Genomic DNA, 15,975 nt, shown 5'->3' with positions numbered 1-15,975 from the left:
GACACATATACGTACATGCGCACAATCTCCTTCGGCTCCTGCACTCTCCTCGGCCCCTCACGACCCTCTGGAAACCCGTGGACTACAAGTCCCGGTAGGCTTCAGGTACTTAGCTCTGACTGCACGTGCGCACACGGCCGCCCGCCGGAAGGACCGAGGCTGGTTGTGTTTATCTCGTTGGGGACCGAGGTGTCGGTTGGCGCGCAACGGGTTCTAGACTGCAGGCAGCTCGAGGACCCGCGGCCCCGCCCCGGCCCGGCCTGGCAGGTAGCCCGGGATGGGTTAAGGGACAAGGAAAATTGGAGGGACTGGGGTCGCTCATTGCTGGAGCTGGAGTCGTGGGGGAGGGGCCTGAGAGTAATGAGGTGGGGGTGGGGAGGGAACTAGGGGGATGATGGGAACGGAGAGTGTTAATGGGGAAAAGAAGGGCTGGGGGAGGATGGTGAGGAAACCGATGGAGGAGACCTGGTGGCTGGCGGAGGCACTGAAGGGAATTGGAAGAAACACTGGGCTATGAGGAGAAGGAGAAGCTGAGGATAATGGAAGAAAAAGCGGGGGGAGGGTCTAGTATTCTGGGGGAGGAGAGGTTGGGATGACTGGAAGGAGACAGGGATAGCGTCATGTAGAGTGGGAATATCCCTGGCCGAAAGGGGTCAGTGAATATTAGCTTTTTCTCCCTTGGTGGCTCAGGGAAAATGGAGGGCTGTCGGGGTGGAGCTTGGTGCGGTGGGAGAAGGAAAAAGCAGAAAACTGCAAAGCTCTCAGGAGATCAAGAAGGGCCAAAAACGGGGAGTAAACATGGCAAGAGACCAGAGAGGGGGGTATGTACGTGAAGAGAATGGAAGAAGCTGGAGAATGCAGCAGTGATGAAGGATCCAGGAGACCCAGAGATAAGCGGGGCCCCTGAGATGGTGGGGGCTTTTCTCCATGAGTTTGAGTTTTCCTTGTGAAGAAGCTACGATTCTGTCCACCTTTGGATGGAATTGCTTCTCTCTTCTCCTGTGAATTCTTTACTTTATCTTGACATAGCTGAAGGGGAAGTGGAAGCTATGAGGGAAAATGAAAGACTCGAATTCCTAAAACCTTCAACCTTCTATCTCCCCAAAGCCCAGATCCAAGATCTGTTGGGATTGAGGACAGGAATAATGAAGTGAGAGTGGTTTCCTGCTGGGGCTATTTCAGGTTTGGCAGGCTGGCTATTTAGAGCAAGGGATGGGGGCTTGAGGGAGGTTGAAGGGGGAGGGGGCAAGCCAGCTGAAAGCTGTGTCTCTTTCTTTCAAGGGGCCTCCCTTACTTGCTTTCTCTGTGTCTGAGGTTCTGTCAGGCTCTTTCCTCTGCCAGGGCTTCCTGAACAGGGAGCAGATGATCCACTCAAACACAGCAGGTGCCTGCCAGCGAGGGCAATACCAGTTGGAGGAGCATTTGTTTGACAGAGCCTTCAAACGTACCCATTATCACTAGGTTGGCAGGTCATGCCTGGGTCTATTTATTGTCCTGCCCAAGGACATTTTTTGTTTGTTTCCTTTCTGTCTCTGTCTCTCTTTTTAAAAGATTTTATTTATGAGAGAGTGTGTGTGAGCATGAGCTGGGAGAGGGGCAGAGGGAGAGGAAGAAGCAGACTCCCCGCTGAGTAGGCAGTTGGGAGCCGGCTGTGGGACTCTGTCTCAGGACCCAGAGATGGTGACCTGAGCCAAGACCTGAGCCAAAGGCAGATGCTTAACTGACTGAGCCACCCAGACAACCCTCCTTTCTCTTTTCTAATGCAACCCTACCCCATCCCCATTTCAGGGATCCAAGTGGGAAAAGAGCTGCTAAAATAAGCTTGTTTATCCTTACAATAGCAGGGTTGGGGAAGTAGCAGGAGGGGAAAACACCTCCTCTTCTCCCCCACCCCCTCAGTCCCCAGCAGACACGTACCTTTCTGGCTTAAGTTCCTAGTCTTGGCAGGATACCAGGCACAGCTGTCAAAGGAACTCGGAGTGCCTATGAGGGGCCCTGGATGACCCTGATGACAACAGCTCGGCTTGGCAGGAGTTCCCTATGAGGGACTAACCATCCCTGGAGGTCCCTGCCCTGGATCAATCCCACCCTGTCCTGGATAGGGGGACTATTTTCACTCTAAAGGCCTAAAAGCTTTTCTGCTTTGAAGCACCAGTGCCAGCTTTCAGTGGACCGATTGGGGTTGGCTGGGCTATTAATAGTCCTGAGTATTTTGAGATCCCTTTCCCCACCTTAAAGAGCAGAGATTCTTAGAGAGGTGGCAGTAAGCGGAGCAGAGCCAGAGAGACAAGAGAATGCACTGCCTTGGGAAGGAGGGTTGGGGGGTGGGGGAGTTGGGGGGCCCTTGGAGCTTGTGCCAGGCCAGGGATGGGATGGGGCCTCCATGAGTAAATGAGGATGACTGTGCCGAGCCCTTGATCAGCAGATTCTGAGCTGTCAATCAGGTCGGGAGTGGCCCCATCCTTCCCTGTTGGAGAACACAGGGCCAGGGCAAACTCCCTGACCTCTGCCGCTCCCCTGGGCCAGGGCCAACCACCTGAGCTTTGGACGGGTGGTGTGGGAGGGCCATCAGGGTGACACTTGGAGTGAAGGGCTGGTCCTGGGCAGAGTCACGGTGAGCCAGACAAAGGCCCTGCCTGAGGAGCCTGTGGCCCTAACTTGTGTGCAGGTAGCAGAGGCAGCAGGCCGTGCCGGGGGGGCATGTTGCTGTAACCAGTGACCCAGGGGATGTTACGGTGGACAGTGCACCTGGAGGGCGGGCCCCGCAGGGTGAACCATGCTGCAGTGGCTGTTGGGCACCGGGTATACTCCTTCGGGGGTTACTGCTCTGGTGAAGACTATGAAACACTGCGTCAGATTGATGTGCACATTTTCAATGCAGGTAAGCTGATGCTGGGACCATCCCTGGGTACCCACATCAGGGAGGGGAACGGGTCACTGAATCAGGTTTGGTGGTGGTACCCATGGCCAAAGGGGACAGGGGAATGAATATCTGGTTTGGGAAAAGGTGGACAGCCTGGGAGGGAGCTTTCCAGGGCTGAGCAGAACTGTGCCCACAGTGTCCTTGCGTTGGACAAAGCTGCCCCCAGTGAGGCCTGCCATCCGTGGGCAGGCTCCTGTGGTACCCTACATGCGATATGGACACTCAACTGTCCTCATCGACGACATGGTCTTCCTTTGGGGCGGGCGGAATGACACCGAAGGAGCCTGCAATGTGCTTTATGCCTTTGATGTCAGTGAGTATGGGTCTCAGAGAGGCTGTGTTTTGCCAAATGATGCCTCAGGGAAGTGGGTGGGGACAGATGTGGGCTGGGGCGGCTGGGAATAGGGCACCCCAGAGTCTAGGAGGAGGTGTCAGGTTGCTTACCTGGCCCTTCTCCTCTCTTTCAGATACTCACAAGTGGTCCACACCCCGCGTGTCGGGAACAGTTCCTGGAGCCCGGGATGGACATTCAGCTTGTGTCCTGGGCAAGACCATGTACATTTTCGGGGGCTATGAGCAGCTGGTACGTCTGGCAGGAAAGTAGAGGTTTAGGGTGGGAATGAGAAGGAGAAAGGGAAATTGAGGGTGGCGGGATAGGAGGCTTTGACTTGTTCCAGGTTTTGAGGGGGACAGGTGGAGGGTCAGAGAGTGACCACTGATCCCATCTTTTATTCCTTTCTTCACTTCCTTTCTCTTCCCACTCAGGCGGACTGCTTTTCCAATGACATTCACAAGCTGGATACCAGCACCATGACATGGACCCTTATCTGTACAAAGGTCTGCCCTTTCTTTTTTCTCCCAGATCCATACCCTCAGTTGAAGAAATCATAGGAAGCTCAGTGAGAGCAGATCCCCTCCTAGGCTCCATGTTGACCCCCTCCCTCTCATCTCTCTGCTCATACCCAGGGCAACCCTGCGCGCTGGAGAGATTTCCACTCGGCCACAATGCTGGGCAGTCACATGTATGTCTTCGGGGGACGCGCCGACCGCTTTGGGCCATTCCATTCCAACAACGAGATTTACTGCAACCGCATCCGTGTCTTTGACACCAGGACTGAGGCCTGGCTGGACTGTCCCCCAACTCCGGTGCTGCCTGAGGGCCGCCGGAGCCACTCAGCCTGTGAGTGTCTGTTGGTCCCTTTGGGGTCCCCCTTCCCGCCCTCTGTCCTCACACTCCACATTCCTCTCTCCTTCCAGTTGGCTACAATGGGGAGCTGTACATCTTTGGTGGCTATAATGCGAGGCTGAACCGGCACTTCCATGACCTCTGGAAGTTTAACCCTGGTACAGAGCACTGCCTTTAGGGGGAAAATGAGGGGCAATTGATGGGGGAGAGGGGAAATCCTGCGAGAGTCGGGGTGGAGAGGATATCTGGACTGGGTAGGTATTCAACCTCCATATCAACTTCTCTTCAGTGTCCTTTACCTGGAAGAAGATTGAACCGAAGGGGAAGGGGCCATGTCCCCGCCGGCGCCAGTGCTGCTGTATTGTTGGTGACAAGATTGTTCTCTTTGGGGGTACCAGGTTAGGAGGAAAGCAGGGAGGCCTCAGGGAAGGGCCCAAGTCTGTGACTGCATGGGAGGCATTTGAGCGACAGGGTGTCATAGATAGTCTTTCTTCCTTTCTTCATTTCTTTTTGATCCCCACAGTCCATCTCCTGAGGAAGGTCTGGGAGATGAATTTGACCTCATAGATCATTCTGACTTACACATTTTGGACTTTAGTAAGTACACGTATTCCCAGAGTGCTGCTGCTTCAGGTCCCTGGCTTTGGGTGATGACATTAAGGAACGAACCTTTTTCTTGGCTCTGACCATCTCCCTCTCCCTGACTTCTTTAAAGGCCCTAGTCTGAAGACTCTTTGTAAACTGGCCGTGATTCAGTATAACCTGGACCAGTCCTGTTTGCCCCATGACATCAGGTACAGTGGGTGGTTGGGGAGGAGGGCTTGGTTGAGGGTGAGCAGGCAGCACAGGCATGATGTGGTGAGTTTGGCCTCCGTTGGAGGGGAGACAGGTTTCTGTTCTGCTGGAGATGTAGTGTACTTGCGGAGAGTGAGAGGGAAGGAGATTGAAAATTATCAGGCGGGTAAATAATAGGGGGAAAAAAATCAGGTGTTTAAAACCAAGCTCAACAGCATCACTTCTTGAGTCCCGAGCCTATTTGGTGTTTTTTTTTTTTTTTTTTTTTTTAACATGCTGAGAAAGTTTGATTCAGTCTTCAAAGTTAGCTGCAAAGTACCAACAAGTTTAGGAATCTCTGGATCACATTAGTTCCAGAGTTAAGGGTGGTCCTTCCTAGGTACTTACCTTTGAATTCCATTCTTAGGCCCAAATCAAGCACCAAAAGTTATTTGGTGTATATTGTGTTTTTTCTGGGTCATTCTGGACACTTCCCTCTCCTTGTATCAGTTAAGTTTAAGCTGAGAGTGTGTGTGTTCAGCATTTAGTGACACAGTGTGCAAGGCATAAGGAGGTACTTGGTAAATCTTTGTAGGGTGATAGAATTGTCAAAAAAGGGGGAAGAAGGGATTTGATTTTTATGTGGTGAGAGGGGTGGGGAAAGCTTCTAGAAGCCCAGGAGAGCTGAGTCAGGCCCTTAAAAAGGATAGGACTGGAGAGCAAAAACAGGCATTCCTGGTTGGGTCTGAGCAGAGGATGAAAGGTAGGTTGGGAAATTTACTGAGCTGTGTACACAGATGGTTTTTTCCAGGTGTTGGGCACAAACGCACGTATATAAACACAGATAGGAAGTCTACATGAACTTGCAGGTGGAGGAGTGGGTGATACTGGATTTGGTGGTGGGTGGGGCCTGATTGTTGAACTTATTAGTAAGGTCCTAAGAAGGGAGATGGCTGTGGGTGGTTGAGCTTTAGAATGTTGAAGGGACTGATGATGTGTGATGTGTTCATACCTTTGTTTGAGCAATTCTGGCCTTGGGGCTGGAGGCTCTCCCAGCTGTCCTTTCTGCCTGTCATTGTTGGCCTTCCAGGTGGGAGCTGAATGCCATGACCACCAACAGCAATATCAGTCGCCCCATCGTCTCCTCCCATGGGTAGGAGAAAGTTGCTGCCGCCTCCCTTCCCGAGCCTGCTATTGTCTTCACTGCCCCTTCCCATCCCTCACCTGCCTGCCCCTTTGGACCCTGGACTCGGTATACCTCTGCGTGGAGTTGTTGGACTAGAGGTGTTTCCTGTGCTGTGAACTCAGTGGGGAGCTGTAGGGGGGAGGGCGAGATCCCTCCCCCCGCTTGGGGCGAGGGCCCCTTCCCCTTGGTGCTCTGTCCCATACACCTCCTTCCAACTGCTCCTGGGCCTCTGCTCTGCCCCAGGCCAGCCAGGCTCTGCTGGGAAGCGAAGGAAATGGGGATAAGGGAGAAGCAAGCAGTGTTTGAGCCTCAGGAGCTTCCCCCCCACCTTTGTTTCCACCCCCTCCCCCGCTTGAGCCTTGAGCATCCATTGGGAGCTGAGAGGAGTTGCAACTGTTGCCATGAAACCTCCTTCTCCCTGACCTGGGGAGGCGAGGACCAGCAGATAATCCCACCCTTCCCTGAGCTGTTGCTGTTCCCTGACGCTCCCAGCCAGCTCAGATTTTATAAAAATGAATTAAAAATCTCCAAACGTGTTATCTGTTTTGTGAAGTGCGATGGGTGGGGGTGGATGACAGAAGTTTGTAAAGGGGTAGGGTGCTGAGGTTCTAGCTTCTCCGCCAGGAGCAAAAGGAAACCAAAAACCACCAAGGCCCTGACCTCGTGCCTCTTGAGCGCGGAGTCCAGCGCCACGCGACAAAAAGGCCGCAACATTATCTCGAGCGGGTGCCCAGCCGCCCGCAGGTCCGCCCCTTTGAACGAACGAGTTGCGCAGACGCGGCCTCCGGGTGAGGCCGGAAGAGGCGGGGCGGGAGCCACCGGGGCGGAAGTAGTCCCGTTCGGAGCCGGAGTGTCCTGCGAGCCAATGCCGAGGGAGCGTGCCAGTGTCGCGGCGGCCGCCGGGCCTCCTCGCGGTGGCCGGGGCGGCGGGGAGGTCGCCGGTGGCCTGCGGAAGGGTGAGGGCCCGGTGCCGGGCCGAGGGACAGCGGGGCGCCAGGGGCGGGGAGAAGGCCAGGGAGCGGTGCAGTCACCGTGAGACTGCGAAGTTCTCTGAAGGAGCCGCTGCAGGGAGCGCCGCCGACGCATTGGGCAGTGAGGGGCGCTTCCTGGGTTAGCAGATCCCGGGCAGATTCCGAAAAGGAGGATGCGGGTTTTCCGCAGGGAGAAAACGCATGTGTAAAAGTACGATCAGGAGACGCATGGGTTGCTGGGGAGGGGTCAGTAGGTCAGGTTCACCAATTTCAAAAACATTTGGTGAACATCCACTTTGTGCGCCTGTTCCAAATGCCCTTCTAGCTGCTGTACTTACATCGGTGAATAAAGCAAACAAACTGTTCTGGGGCGCCTGGCTGGCTCAATGGGTAGAGCAAAATCTTGGAGTTGTCAGTTCAAGCTCCGCGTTGGGTATAGAAATTACTTAAAATTTTATTTTTTTTTTAAGATTTTATTTATTTATTTGACAGAGATCACAAGTAGACGGAGAGGAAGGCAGAGAGAGAGAGAGGGAAGCAGGCTTCTTGCCGAGCAGAGAGCCCGATGTGGGACTCGATCCCAGGACCCTGAGACCATGACCTGAGCCGAAGGCAGCGGCTTAACCCACTGAGCCACCCAGGCGCCCCGAAATTACTTAAAATTTTAAAAAGAAATCCCGTTCTCATGGAACTTACCTTTTAGAAAGGGTGACAAAAAAAAAAAAAAAAGTAAATAACGTAAAAAGCAACAGCATGGGACTGTGTGTTTTTAAGGGTGAATCTATGATATGTGAAGTATATCTCAGTTTTTAAAAAGGTTTATAAGGGTTTTGGAGATAGAGAAGGTCTCACTGAGTAGGGGACGTTTGAGCAACAGTTTGAAGGAGCTAAGGGGGCAAACACTAAATATATTTGGAGAAATCTCCCAAGCAGAGGCAATATCAAATGCAGAGGAACTGAGGCAGGAACATAGACCTGCTAGACCAGTGACTGGAGAGGAGTGGGGAAGAGATTACTAGGACATGAGATTAGAGATCACAGGGGGGCTTTCAAACCATTATAAGGCCTGTAGCTTTTACTCTGATCAAGAGGAACCCATTAAGGAGTTTTGAGTTCTAGAGTGGTGTGATCCAAAGGGTATATGTGTGGCAAAGAGGTGGGAGTGATGAGATCAGCTTTGCATTTTAGATGCCCCTGTCAAACCTGAACTGGAAAACCTAGCTTTGGGAGGAGACAGAGGTTGGGAGACCAATTAGAAGATGAGAACACTAGCTAAGGTAAGAGGTGCCGAGAATATGAAGCCAAGTGCTGGCAGTGGTCGCTGAGCAAGGGAGACACGCCCTGTGGGGAAGCCTGTGGAGGCATGATTCAAAAGAGATGAAAAAGAAGGGACTGTGGCTTGACCCACCTCCGGCCTTACAGTTCTTAGCCAGGTGAGGCCCCAGCTGGCTGGAGTGTTTGGGAAGTTAGGTATTGAGGTAGCACCATTACTATCTGTGCTGCTTGGGGCCTGTAGTGATTGGTCTGATGGGGATATTGGAAAGGGTTAGTTACCTAAGAAAAGAGGGTGGGGGGGTGCCTGGGTGGCTCAGTGGGTTAAAGCCTCTGCCTTCGGTTCAGGTCATGATCTCAGAGTCCTGGGATCGAGCCCCGCATCGGGCTCTCTGCTCAGCAGGGAGCCTGCTTCCTCCTCTCTCTCTGCCTGCCTCTCTGCCTACTTGTAATCTGTGTCTGTCAAATAAATAAATAAAATCTTAAAAAAAAAAAAAAAGAGGGTGGGATGAGGTCTCTGCAGCTGGGAGAGGCTGTGCTGAGTCATGTCCTCACCTCTCCTTCCACAGACACATCTAACATGTCATTTGAAGAGCTGTTGGAATTGCAGAGCCCAGTGGGGACTGAGACATACAAACACTTTGCAGATGGAAACAGTTCTAAGAAGCAAGGTTCTAGACCACGTGTCCAAAATGCGTGTGTTGCAGATAAGCACAGGTGAGGAGCAAGGCCTGCTCCAGGAACTGGAGGATACCTGGGACCTTGAATAGGTGTCTGAATTCATAGGTGGGAGGCCTTTGATCACAATTGGAAATGCTGGGGAGCCTTGTGACTCTTGATCTCCCCAAGAGCATGTGACTCTTGATCTCAGGGTTGTGAGTTCGAGCCCCACATTGGGTGTGGAGATTACTTAAAAATAAAATCTAGGGGGGGTGCCTGGGTGGCTCAGTCAGTTAAGTGTCTGCCTTTGGCTCAGGTCATGATCCCATTGCCTTGGGATCTAGCCTCACATTGGGCTCTCTGCTTGGTGGGGAGCTTCCTTCTCCCTCTACCCTGCTTGTGCTCTCTCACTCACTCTCTCAAATACTTAAATAAAATCTAAACAAAAAAATAAGGGGCGCCTGGGTGGCTCAGTGAGTTAAAGCCTCTGCCTTCAGCTCAGGTCATGATCTCAGAGTCTTGGGATCGAGCCCCACATCAGGCTCTCTGCTCCATGGGGAGCCTGCTTCCTCCTCTCTCTTCCTGCCTACCTCTCTGCCTACTTGTGATCTCTGTCTGTCAAATAAATAAATAAAAATCTTTAAAAAATAAAAATAAAATAAAATCTGGGGCACCTGGGTGGCTCAGTCAGTTAAGCGCCCAACTCTTGATTTTGTCCCAGGTCATGATCTCAGGGTCATGAGATTGAGCCCTGCATCAGGCTCTCACACTGGTCATAGAGCCTGCTTAAGATCCTCTTCCTCTCCCTCCTCCTCTGCCCCCTCCTCACGCACATTCTCTCTCTCTCTGTCTCTTTCTCAAAAAAATAAAAAAATAAGAAAATAAAATCTTAAAAAAAAAAAGAAAAAGACTGGAGACCCTAGACATGTCCTTTAATTTCTCCGTAGGCCTCTGGAAATGTCAGCCAAGGTCCGGGTGCCATTTTTGCGTCAAGTTGTCCCCATCAGTAAGAAGGTGAGGAAGAAGCAGGAAGAAGTGTCTCAGGGGAGAGGGAACAGTTCTTTTATACTCTTGTTTTCTTCAAAGGTAGCCCGGGATCCCCGCTTTGACGATCTTTCAGGAGAGTATAATCCTGAGGTGTTTGACAAAACCTATGAATTCCTGAATGACATCCGAGCCAAAGAGAAAGAGGTTTGGAACATGAGACTGGCTCATGGGGATTCCGAAGGGTAGGAAACTAAGGGACAGGTTAGAGAGTCAGGCAGAGGGGAATAGGGAGCATAGGGGTGGGAAGATTTATTTCTCCTTAACTGATTAACTTTCCCTAATTTGCTTCCTGTTTTCAAATCCTGGCTCATTAGTTGACTAGCTGTGTGACCATTGGCAGGTTCCTTAACTTCACAGCTTTCTAATCATAAGAAGAGGTAATAATAATGCATATATCAGTATGTGATTTGCATTAGCATATGTGAACCTCTCGGAATAATGCTTGGCACAGAATTTTGGTTGACGCGTACAGCCTGCTAACCGTCGTGTTCCTTTTGCCCTGTGGAGCTGGTGAAAAAGCAGTTGAAGAAGCACCGTTCTGGGCAGGAGCAGGAGAAACTGCAGCAGCTGCTTCAGAGGATGGTGAGTGGCTCAGAACTGCAGGTGGGCGGTGAGAGCAGCTCGAGGCAGTGGGGGGGTGGCTCCCAGGCCCTCCTGCCCACCCATCTCATCCACCTCCTCTTCGCTTCTCAGGAGCAGCAAGAACGGGCACAGCAGGAACGCAAGCGGCAACAGGAGCTGCGCCTGGCCCTGAAGCAGGAGCAGAGGGCTCGGGCCCAGCAGGGCCAGCGGCCATACTTCCTGAAGAAATGTGAGTGGAGCACAGCTATCTCAGACTGGTTGCAAGGATGGGCTTGGGCGGCCATAGAGGCAGCATGTTGTGTTGGAGGTCTGTGAGCTCCCTGAGGGAGGCCAGAAGGCAGGATGCCATGGGAAGTTGGAGGAAAGTAGAGATGGTAGGCAGGAGTTATTTGTAACTATTCTCATATCCCTAAGTATAGATTACGAGCGAGGAGGGTTGCTTTTATCTCTCTCCTGCCTCCCCTCCATATGTTGGGCCAGGCATAGAGAAGAAACTCACAGTTGGTGTAATAGATAAAGCAGAGGATCCTAGAACAAGTCCATGTGCTGCACATGCCAGTGAACTCCAAGCAAGTCATGCATGCCAGCATAGTGGTTGAGAGGTACAGACCTGGGGAAGGGGAAGGGTGCCTCCTCCTTTGCTTACCAGCCTTCTTTCTCCCTGTCCTCTAGCTGAGCAGCGCCAGTTGGTCCTAGCTGAGAAGTTCAAGGAGCTGAAACGCAGCAAGAAGCTAGAGAGTTTTTTAAGTCGAAAGAGGCGCCGAAACGCAGGCAAGGACCGGAGACATCTCCCCTTGAGCAAAGAGTAATAAGGAGCTGTCCTGAGCTCTGCCACTATGAGCCCAGTGAGAAATGGATCTGTGGGGACAGACTTGGGCTTGGCCTGTTCTGGTTCTTTTCCATCCAAGGGCAAGAGTCTTAGCCCTTGAGCTAGGTTGGCTCAAAGACGACTAGAGGGCTCTTAGACTCCTCCAGGGTTGGACAAGAAGAGCAACTCAGCCTTGTGCTATGCCACACTTCCTCTGCTTGGATCTGGTTCCTCATGTCCTCATGTCCTCCCATCCTTGCTTTAGACCAATGATTGTGGTATGGAAGAGAATGGGCCAGTGAGTGATCTTAAGGCTGGTAAAGGCCATGACGTTTGTGGATGGCTCCTAGAGCTGGGACTTTATTTAAGAGCCAATTCATAAACATTCCTGTCACTCTTCTTTTTTTTCCTGCTTTTTTGGTGGGGTCTGTGAGTTGCCTAGAACAATTGTTTGAGTGGGCCACTAGTGCAGCTGGCAGTGAACAAAGAAGGCTCCCACAAAGAAGGAAGAGACCCCTCCTACTTAAACCTCAAAAAACATAGTCATTGAAAGAGCGAACCACTCCCACAACTCACTTTCTTAGCTTTGGTTTTGGATACAAGGAGAGGTAGGGGGCGAGCACAAAGTTTCCCCAGTAATGTGTAACCACAGCTGGTTCTCAGTACTGTTTGGGTCTAGAGTTCAGACTACCTGTGTAGACTGGAAAATCCTCAAGGTAATAGTTCACTTTGAAGTGGTCTCAGGGTGGTTGTGCTCCCAGACACCTAGCAGAAGCAAGTATAATCTTCTCTTGAGGTTTGTACTTTAAACCCAAGCCTTAGGGAATTTCTTCAGATAAAATTTGAAGAAATGTGTGCTTTCAGTGAAAATACAAAGCCACACAAGGAAAGAAATCACCATGACTAAGAGTCATTAGAAAAAATACACAACAGAATCAGACCAGCAAAAACCTGTTAGAAATATGAAATATAAAACATAAGAGCGCTTGGCTCAGGATGTTAAATGTCCAACTCTTGCTTTTGGCTCAGGTCATGATCTCAGGGTTGTGAGATTGAACCCTGTGTCCTGCTCCTCATTCGGCAGGGAGTCTACTGGAGAATCTCTCCCTCTCCCTCTCCCTCTGCCCCTTCTCTCTTTCTCTATAAAATAAGTAAATTTTTAAAAGTACAAAATGCAAAATATCTTGCTCATATTTAAAGATAAAGTATGACTAAAGAAAAGAACATTTAAAAGGACCAAATTGGTTTGATAAAAAAGTAAAGCTTTTAAAAATTAACATTATACCATTTGCAGTTAGAAACCTTATGGTTAAACAACAGATGAAGCATACCTAAAAGAAGAATGAACTGGAAGTAGATCTGAAGGTACACAGATGGAACACAGGGATGTAGAGAAATGGAAACTGAGGAAAAGAGGTGAAAAAACATGGAGAAAAAACATGGGAGATAGATTGATGTGATCCATACAGTCAGAATTCCAGAGGAGAGAATATTTTAAAGATGCTGGGAATTTTGTAGGATTGAAATTCATAAACCCTAAGCCTCAGTCCAGTTAATTCTAACTGGTTGATGGTGGGCTCAAGTCAGTAAAGCGTGTGCCTCTTGATCTCAGGGTCATGAACTTGAGCCCCACACTGGGCACAGAGATTTTTTTTTTTAATTGATAAATCATAAGAAATTAAAGGATGTTTGAAAGACATCTAAAAAGCAGCCATCAGGAAAAGAAGAGGGAATTAGAAGCTAGGACATTTAAGGTTTGAGGCTTCTCGAATGGGGGAAAAGATGTAACTGATGACTGAAATGTGAGATGAGCATACGGTGTTTGTCTCCCGGTGACTGTAAGCTGAGGAGCGAAGCTACCAGGATAGTTTGCCTTGCCCAGAGGGATCCAGTGCTACAGGGTCCCTGATGTCACATGTGCCAATCCTCCGTTAGAGCCAAAGAGCAGATTCTGGCTGATAAAAGCAGACTATTGAACTCTTGGGGTCATAGAAACACAAGTTAGAAAACAAGAGGAACGGTGGTTGGCAGATAAGTCTGAGCCGTTAAGAGCACCTTAAATCATACCTGGGAACCAGAGTGTGCTGAAGCTGTCCCAGCTGCCACCAGAGGTAGTTCGCTTTCCTTCCTGCTTTGCTGTTGATTGAGAAATTCCTGGCAGAGGCATTTGATTAGCTAAGCCTTGGTTATAGGACTATAAGGAGATAGCTGGGAAAGCCAAGTATCTGGTCTTCTATGTGGTGGGAAGTGGGCTCTGTCTCGTGATTTGTGTGGAGTTCCCAAGCATGAGAAGGGGCTTCCGATGAACAGTGGTCAAACCACACTGCATGTCCAGCCAGGGCTGGATTGCCGCCCCGGTAGCCAGACCTTCAGATGCTGCTTTTCCCTTTCATCAGGGACCCACAGGAGACATCAGAGCTTGGAGCTTCAGCTTCTGGTTAGTTGAGCTGCTTGTTTTTTTATTTTTGTTGGCAACATATTGAGACATAATTGAGTTTACCCATTTAAATTGTATAACTCAGTGGCTTTTAGTTTATTCACAGAGTTGTGCAACCATCACAATTTTGTAACATTTTTGACACCCTGAGAAGAAACCCCAATACCTTCTAGCAGGTACCCCCCATTTTTTTCTTTTTTAAAGATATTTATTTGATGGAGAGAGACAGCAAGAGAGGGAACACAAGGAGGGGGAGAAGAAGAGGGAGAAGCAGGCTTCCCCACCGCTGCAGGGGTCTCGATCCCAGGACCGTGGGACCATGACCTGAGCCGAAGGCAAATGCTTAACAACTGAGCCACCCAGGCGCCCCTCCCCATTTCTTCCCAATCTCCCCAGCTCTAGGCAGCCACTAAACCACTTTGTCTCTAGATTTGCCTATTTTGAAACATCTTGTGTGAGTGGGATCAATATTGCTCATGTACAGCCAGCTGTCTGGGGTATAAGGAACTGAGGCTCTGAGGAGGGTCTTACAAGGCGGGCAGGGGAGCAAACTTCTGTGTTGGACAGGAAGCCTGTGCCCTGTATGGATGGCAAGTCCTAAGGGCAGGGGAGGAGGCTCATCTTCACTGGTGCTGGTGGGGGGGCAGTCAGGACCGTTCACCCCGGGGGACTGGGTTTCGACAAATCAGGCCACAGTGGAGGTGTGTGCTGAAGACAGTGGGCAGCACATGAGCTGGATTGCAGGCAGAAACATGCAGGCTGTTGGGCCTAAGGCTTCCCATACAAATTTGTAAGAGACCATTGCAGATAAACAGGCACTCTGTAAGCCTGAGGGCCAGGGAGGCTGAATGGGATGAATGAAGGGCTGAGCCTACAGCTTGGCCCATGTGGCCGATGCGGGAGAAAGTCCCGTCCTGTCCCCTGGATGTGGTGCATTTTGATCTGGTTACTGGAGCCTGGAGCCTCTCTGGGTTTCTGATGGAGAAGGATGGCTCAGAAAGAGCATGAGAACCCAGAAAAGGGCAAAAAGTTCTGGCGTCTGAGAGCTAGCTCAAGAAGAAGGACATGGCCTGGGCCAATAAAAGAGCTAGGCCATGATGTCTGGCACAAAGGTTGGAAGAGGCACCCAAGTGACAGCTGTAACAAGCCCCATGTGCCCTGGGGCCCAGGGCTGCCCTGGCCTGCTGCCAGTCTTCAGTGTCATGGACTAACATGGGCAGACAAGATGGTTCTGCTCTGAGAACCACCCTCAGCACCAGGGGCCACCAAACTGCAAAGGAAAGCAAGCATGGGCCCTCTGTGGCTACCCTGTTTGCCCTCTGTTTTGTTGTCTTGCCCTGGGCATCATGACTCTCCCAAGCCCTGGCCTTTCTCCCTTACATATTCTATTCCAAATCTCAGTCTTGGGTGGCACCCAGTTCCCTCTGTCTGGCCTCGGGGCCCTCTCTTACCTCATGGCTCCCTCTCTCCTCCCCTGCCCTTTTCCTCTGTAGCCTTCTCCTCGTCATCTCTTGGCTACAAGAATCTTGGGATTCGGGATGCCTGGGTCACTCCTTCCTGACTCCTGTAATGGGCCCTGCCAAGATGCAGTGCTCCTCCCCTGGCACCGGGTCCCCTCACCCACCCTGCCCTGCCTCCATATGGGCAGGGCCAGAGGAGTCCATCAGCAGCACACAGGAAGCCACTGGGACAGTGGCCCACCTCTGGTGCTAGTGGGGGTCTGGCTTTGGCAAGTGCAGCTCTGCATGACCAGAAGAGGGGGCAGCAAGGAGGGGCTTAAGGGAGCTGTAGTTCCTTCTAGGTCTCCTTCCAACCCAGATCCTAAAGCTTTCAGATGGAACATACCTTCAGGCTCCTGGGTGCCCGCAGTGGCCCAAGGGTCCTTTATCTTACTGTGCATTACCCTCACCGCTGGGTATGGTGGCTGAAAGAGGAATTCACGGCATGTCAAATGTTCCCATACCTGGTGCTCGTCAGAACCCAGAGGGATTCTGGTCCATTCCACAAATGAAAACAATGGAGCCCTGCTTAACAATCTGCGTAAGTCACGAGCCTTGGGTCTCCAGCCTGCCAGATGAAAGCACTTCAGAGCACAAACTCTGAGAAGGGCTGGGGGTCATCCCTGTCCA

At 51.1% G+C, this 15,975-nt stretch overlaps 1 protein-coding gene across 2 annotated transcripts; it reads left to right on the top strand.

Annotated features, from left to right (window-relative positions):
• The first annotated feature begins 116 nt into the window (after nt 1–116).
• LOC125102377 (kelch domain-containing protein 3) lies at nt 117–11,808 on the top strand. 2 transcript variants are annotated; one of them, XM_047733536.1, is made up of 15 exons: nt 117–267; nt 2,669–2,881; nt 3,060–3,236; nt 3,391–3,506; nt 3,689–3,760; nt 3,890–4,103; nt 4,181–4,267; nt 4,399–4,507; nt 4,633–4,706; nt 8,882–9,029; nt 9,920–9,986; nt 10,059–10,163; nt 10,527–10,601; nt 10,713–10,830; nt 11,274–11,808. In XM_047733536.1, the coding sequence occupies exons 2-15, from the start codon at nt 2,728–2,730 to the stop codon at nt 11,408–11,410; spliced, it is 1,653 nt and encodes a 550-aa protein (XP_047589492.1). In that variant the 5' UTR covers nt 117–267; nt 2,669–2,727; the 3' UTR covers nt 11,411–11,808. The 2 variants fall into 2 exon arrangements, with proteins under 2 accessions (XP_047589492.1, XP_047589491.1); XM_047733535.1 differs by lacking the exons at nt 8,882–9,029; nt 9,920–9,986; nt 10,059–10,163; ... (1 more) ...; nt 10,713–10,830; nt 11,274–11,808 and adding exons at nt 4,825–4,903; nt 5,974–6,605.
• The last annotated feature ends 4,167 nt before the right edge of the window (nt 11,809–15,975 follow it).

Source organism: Lutra lutra, chromosome 6, assembly GCF_902655055.1.
Source record: "Lutra lutra chromosome 6, mLutLut1.2, whole genome shotgun sequence".
NCBI lineage: Eukaryota > Metazoa > Chordata > Mammalia > Carnivora > Mustelidae > Lutra > Lutra lutra.
The sequence above is the reverse complement of the archived record's forward strand: the minus strand, read 5'-3'. Positions and strand labels throughout refer to the sequence as shown.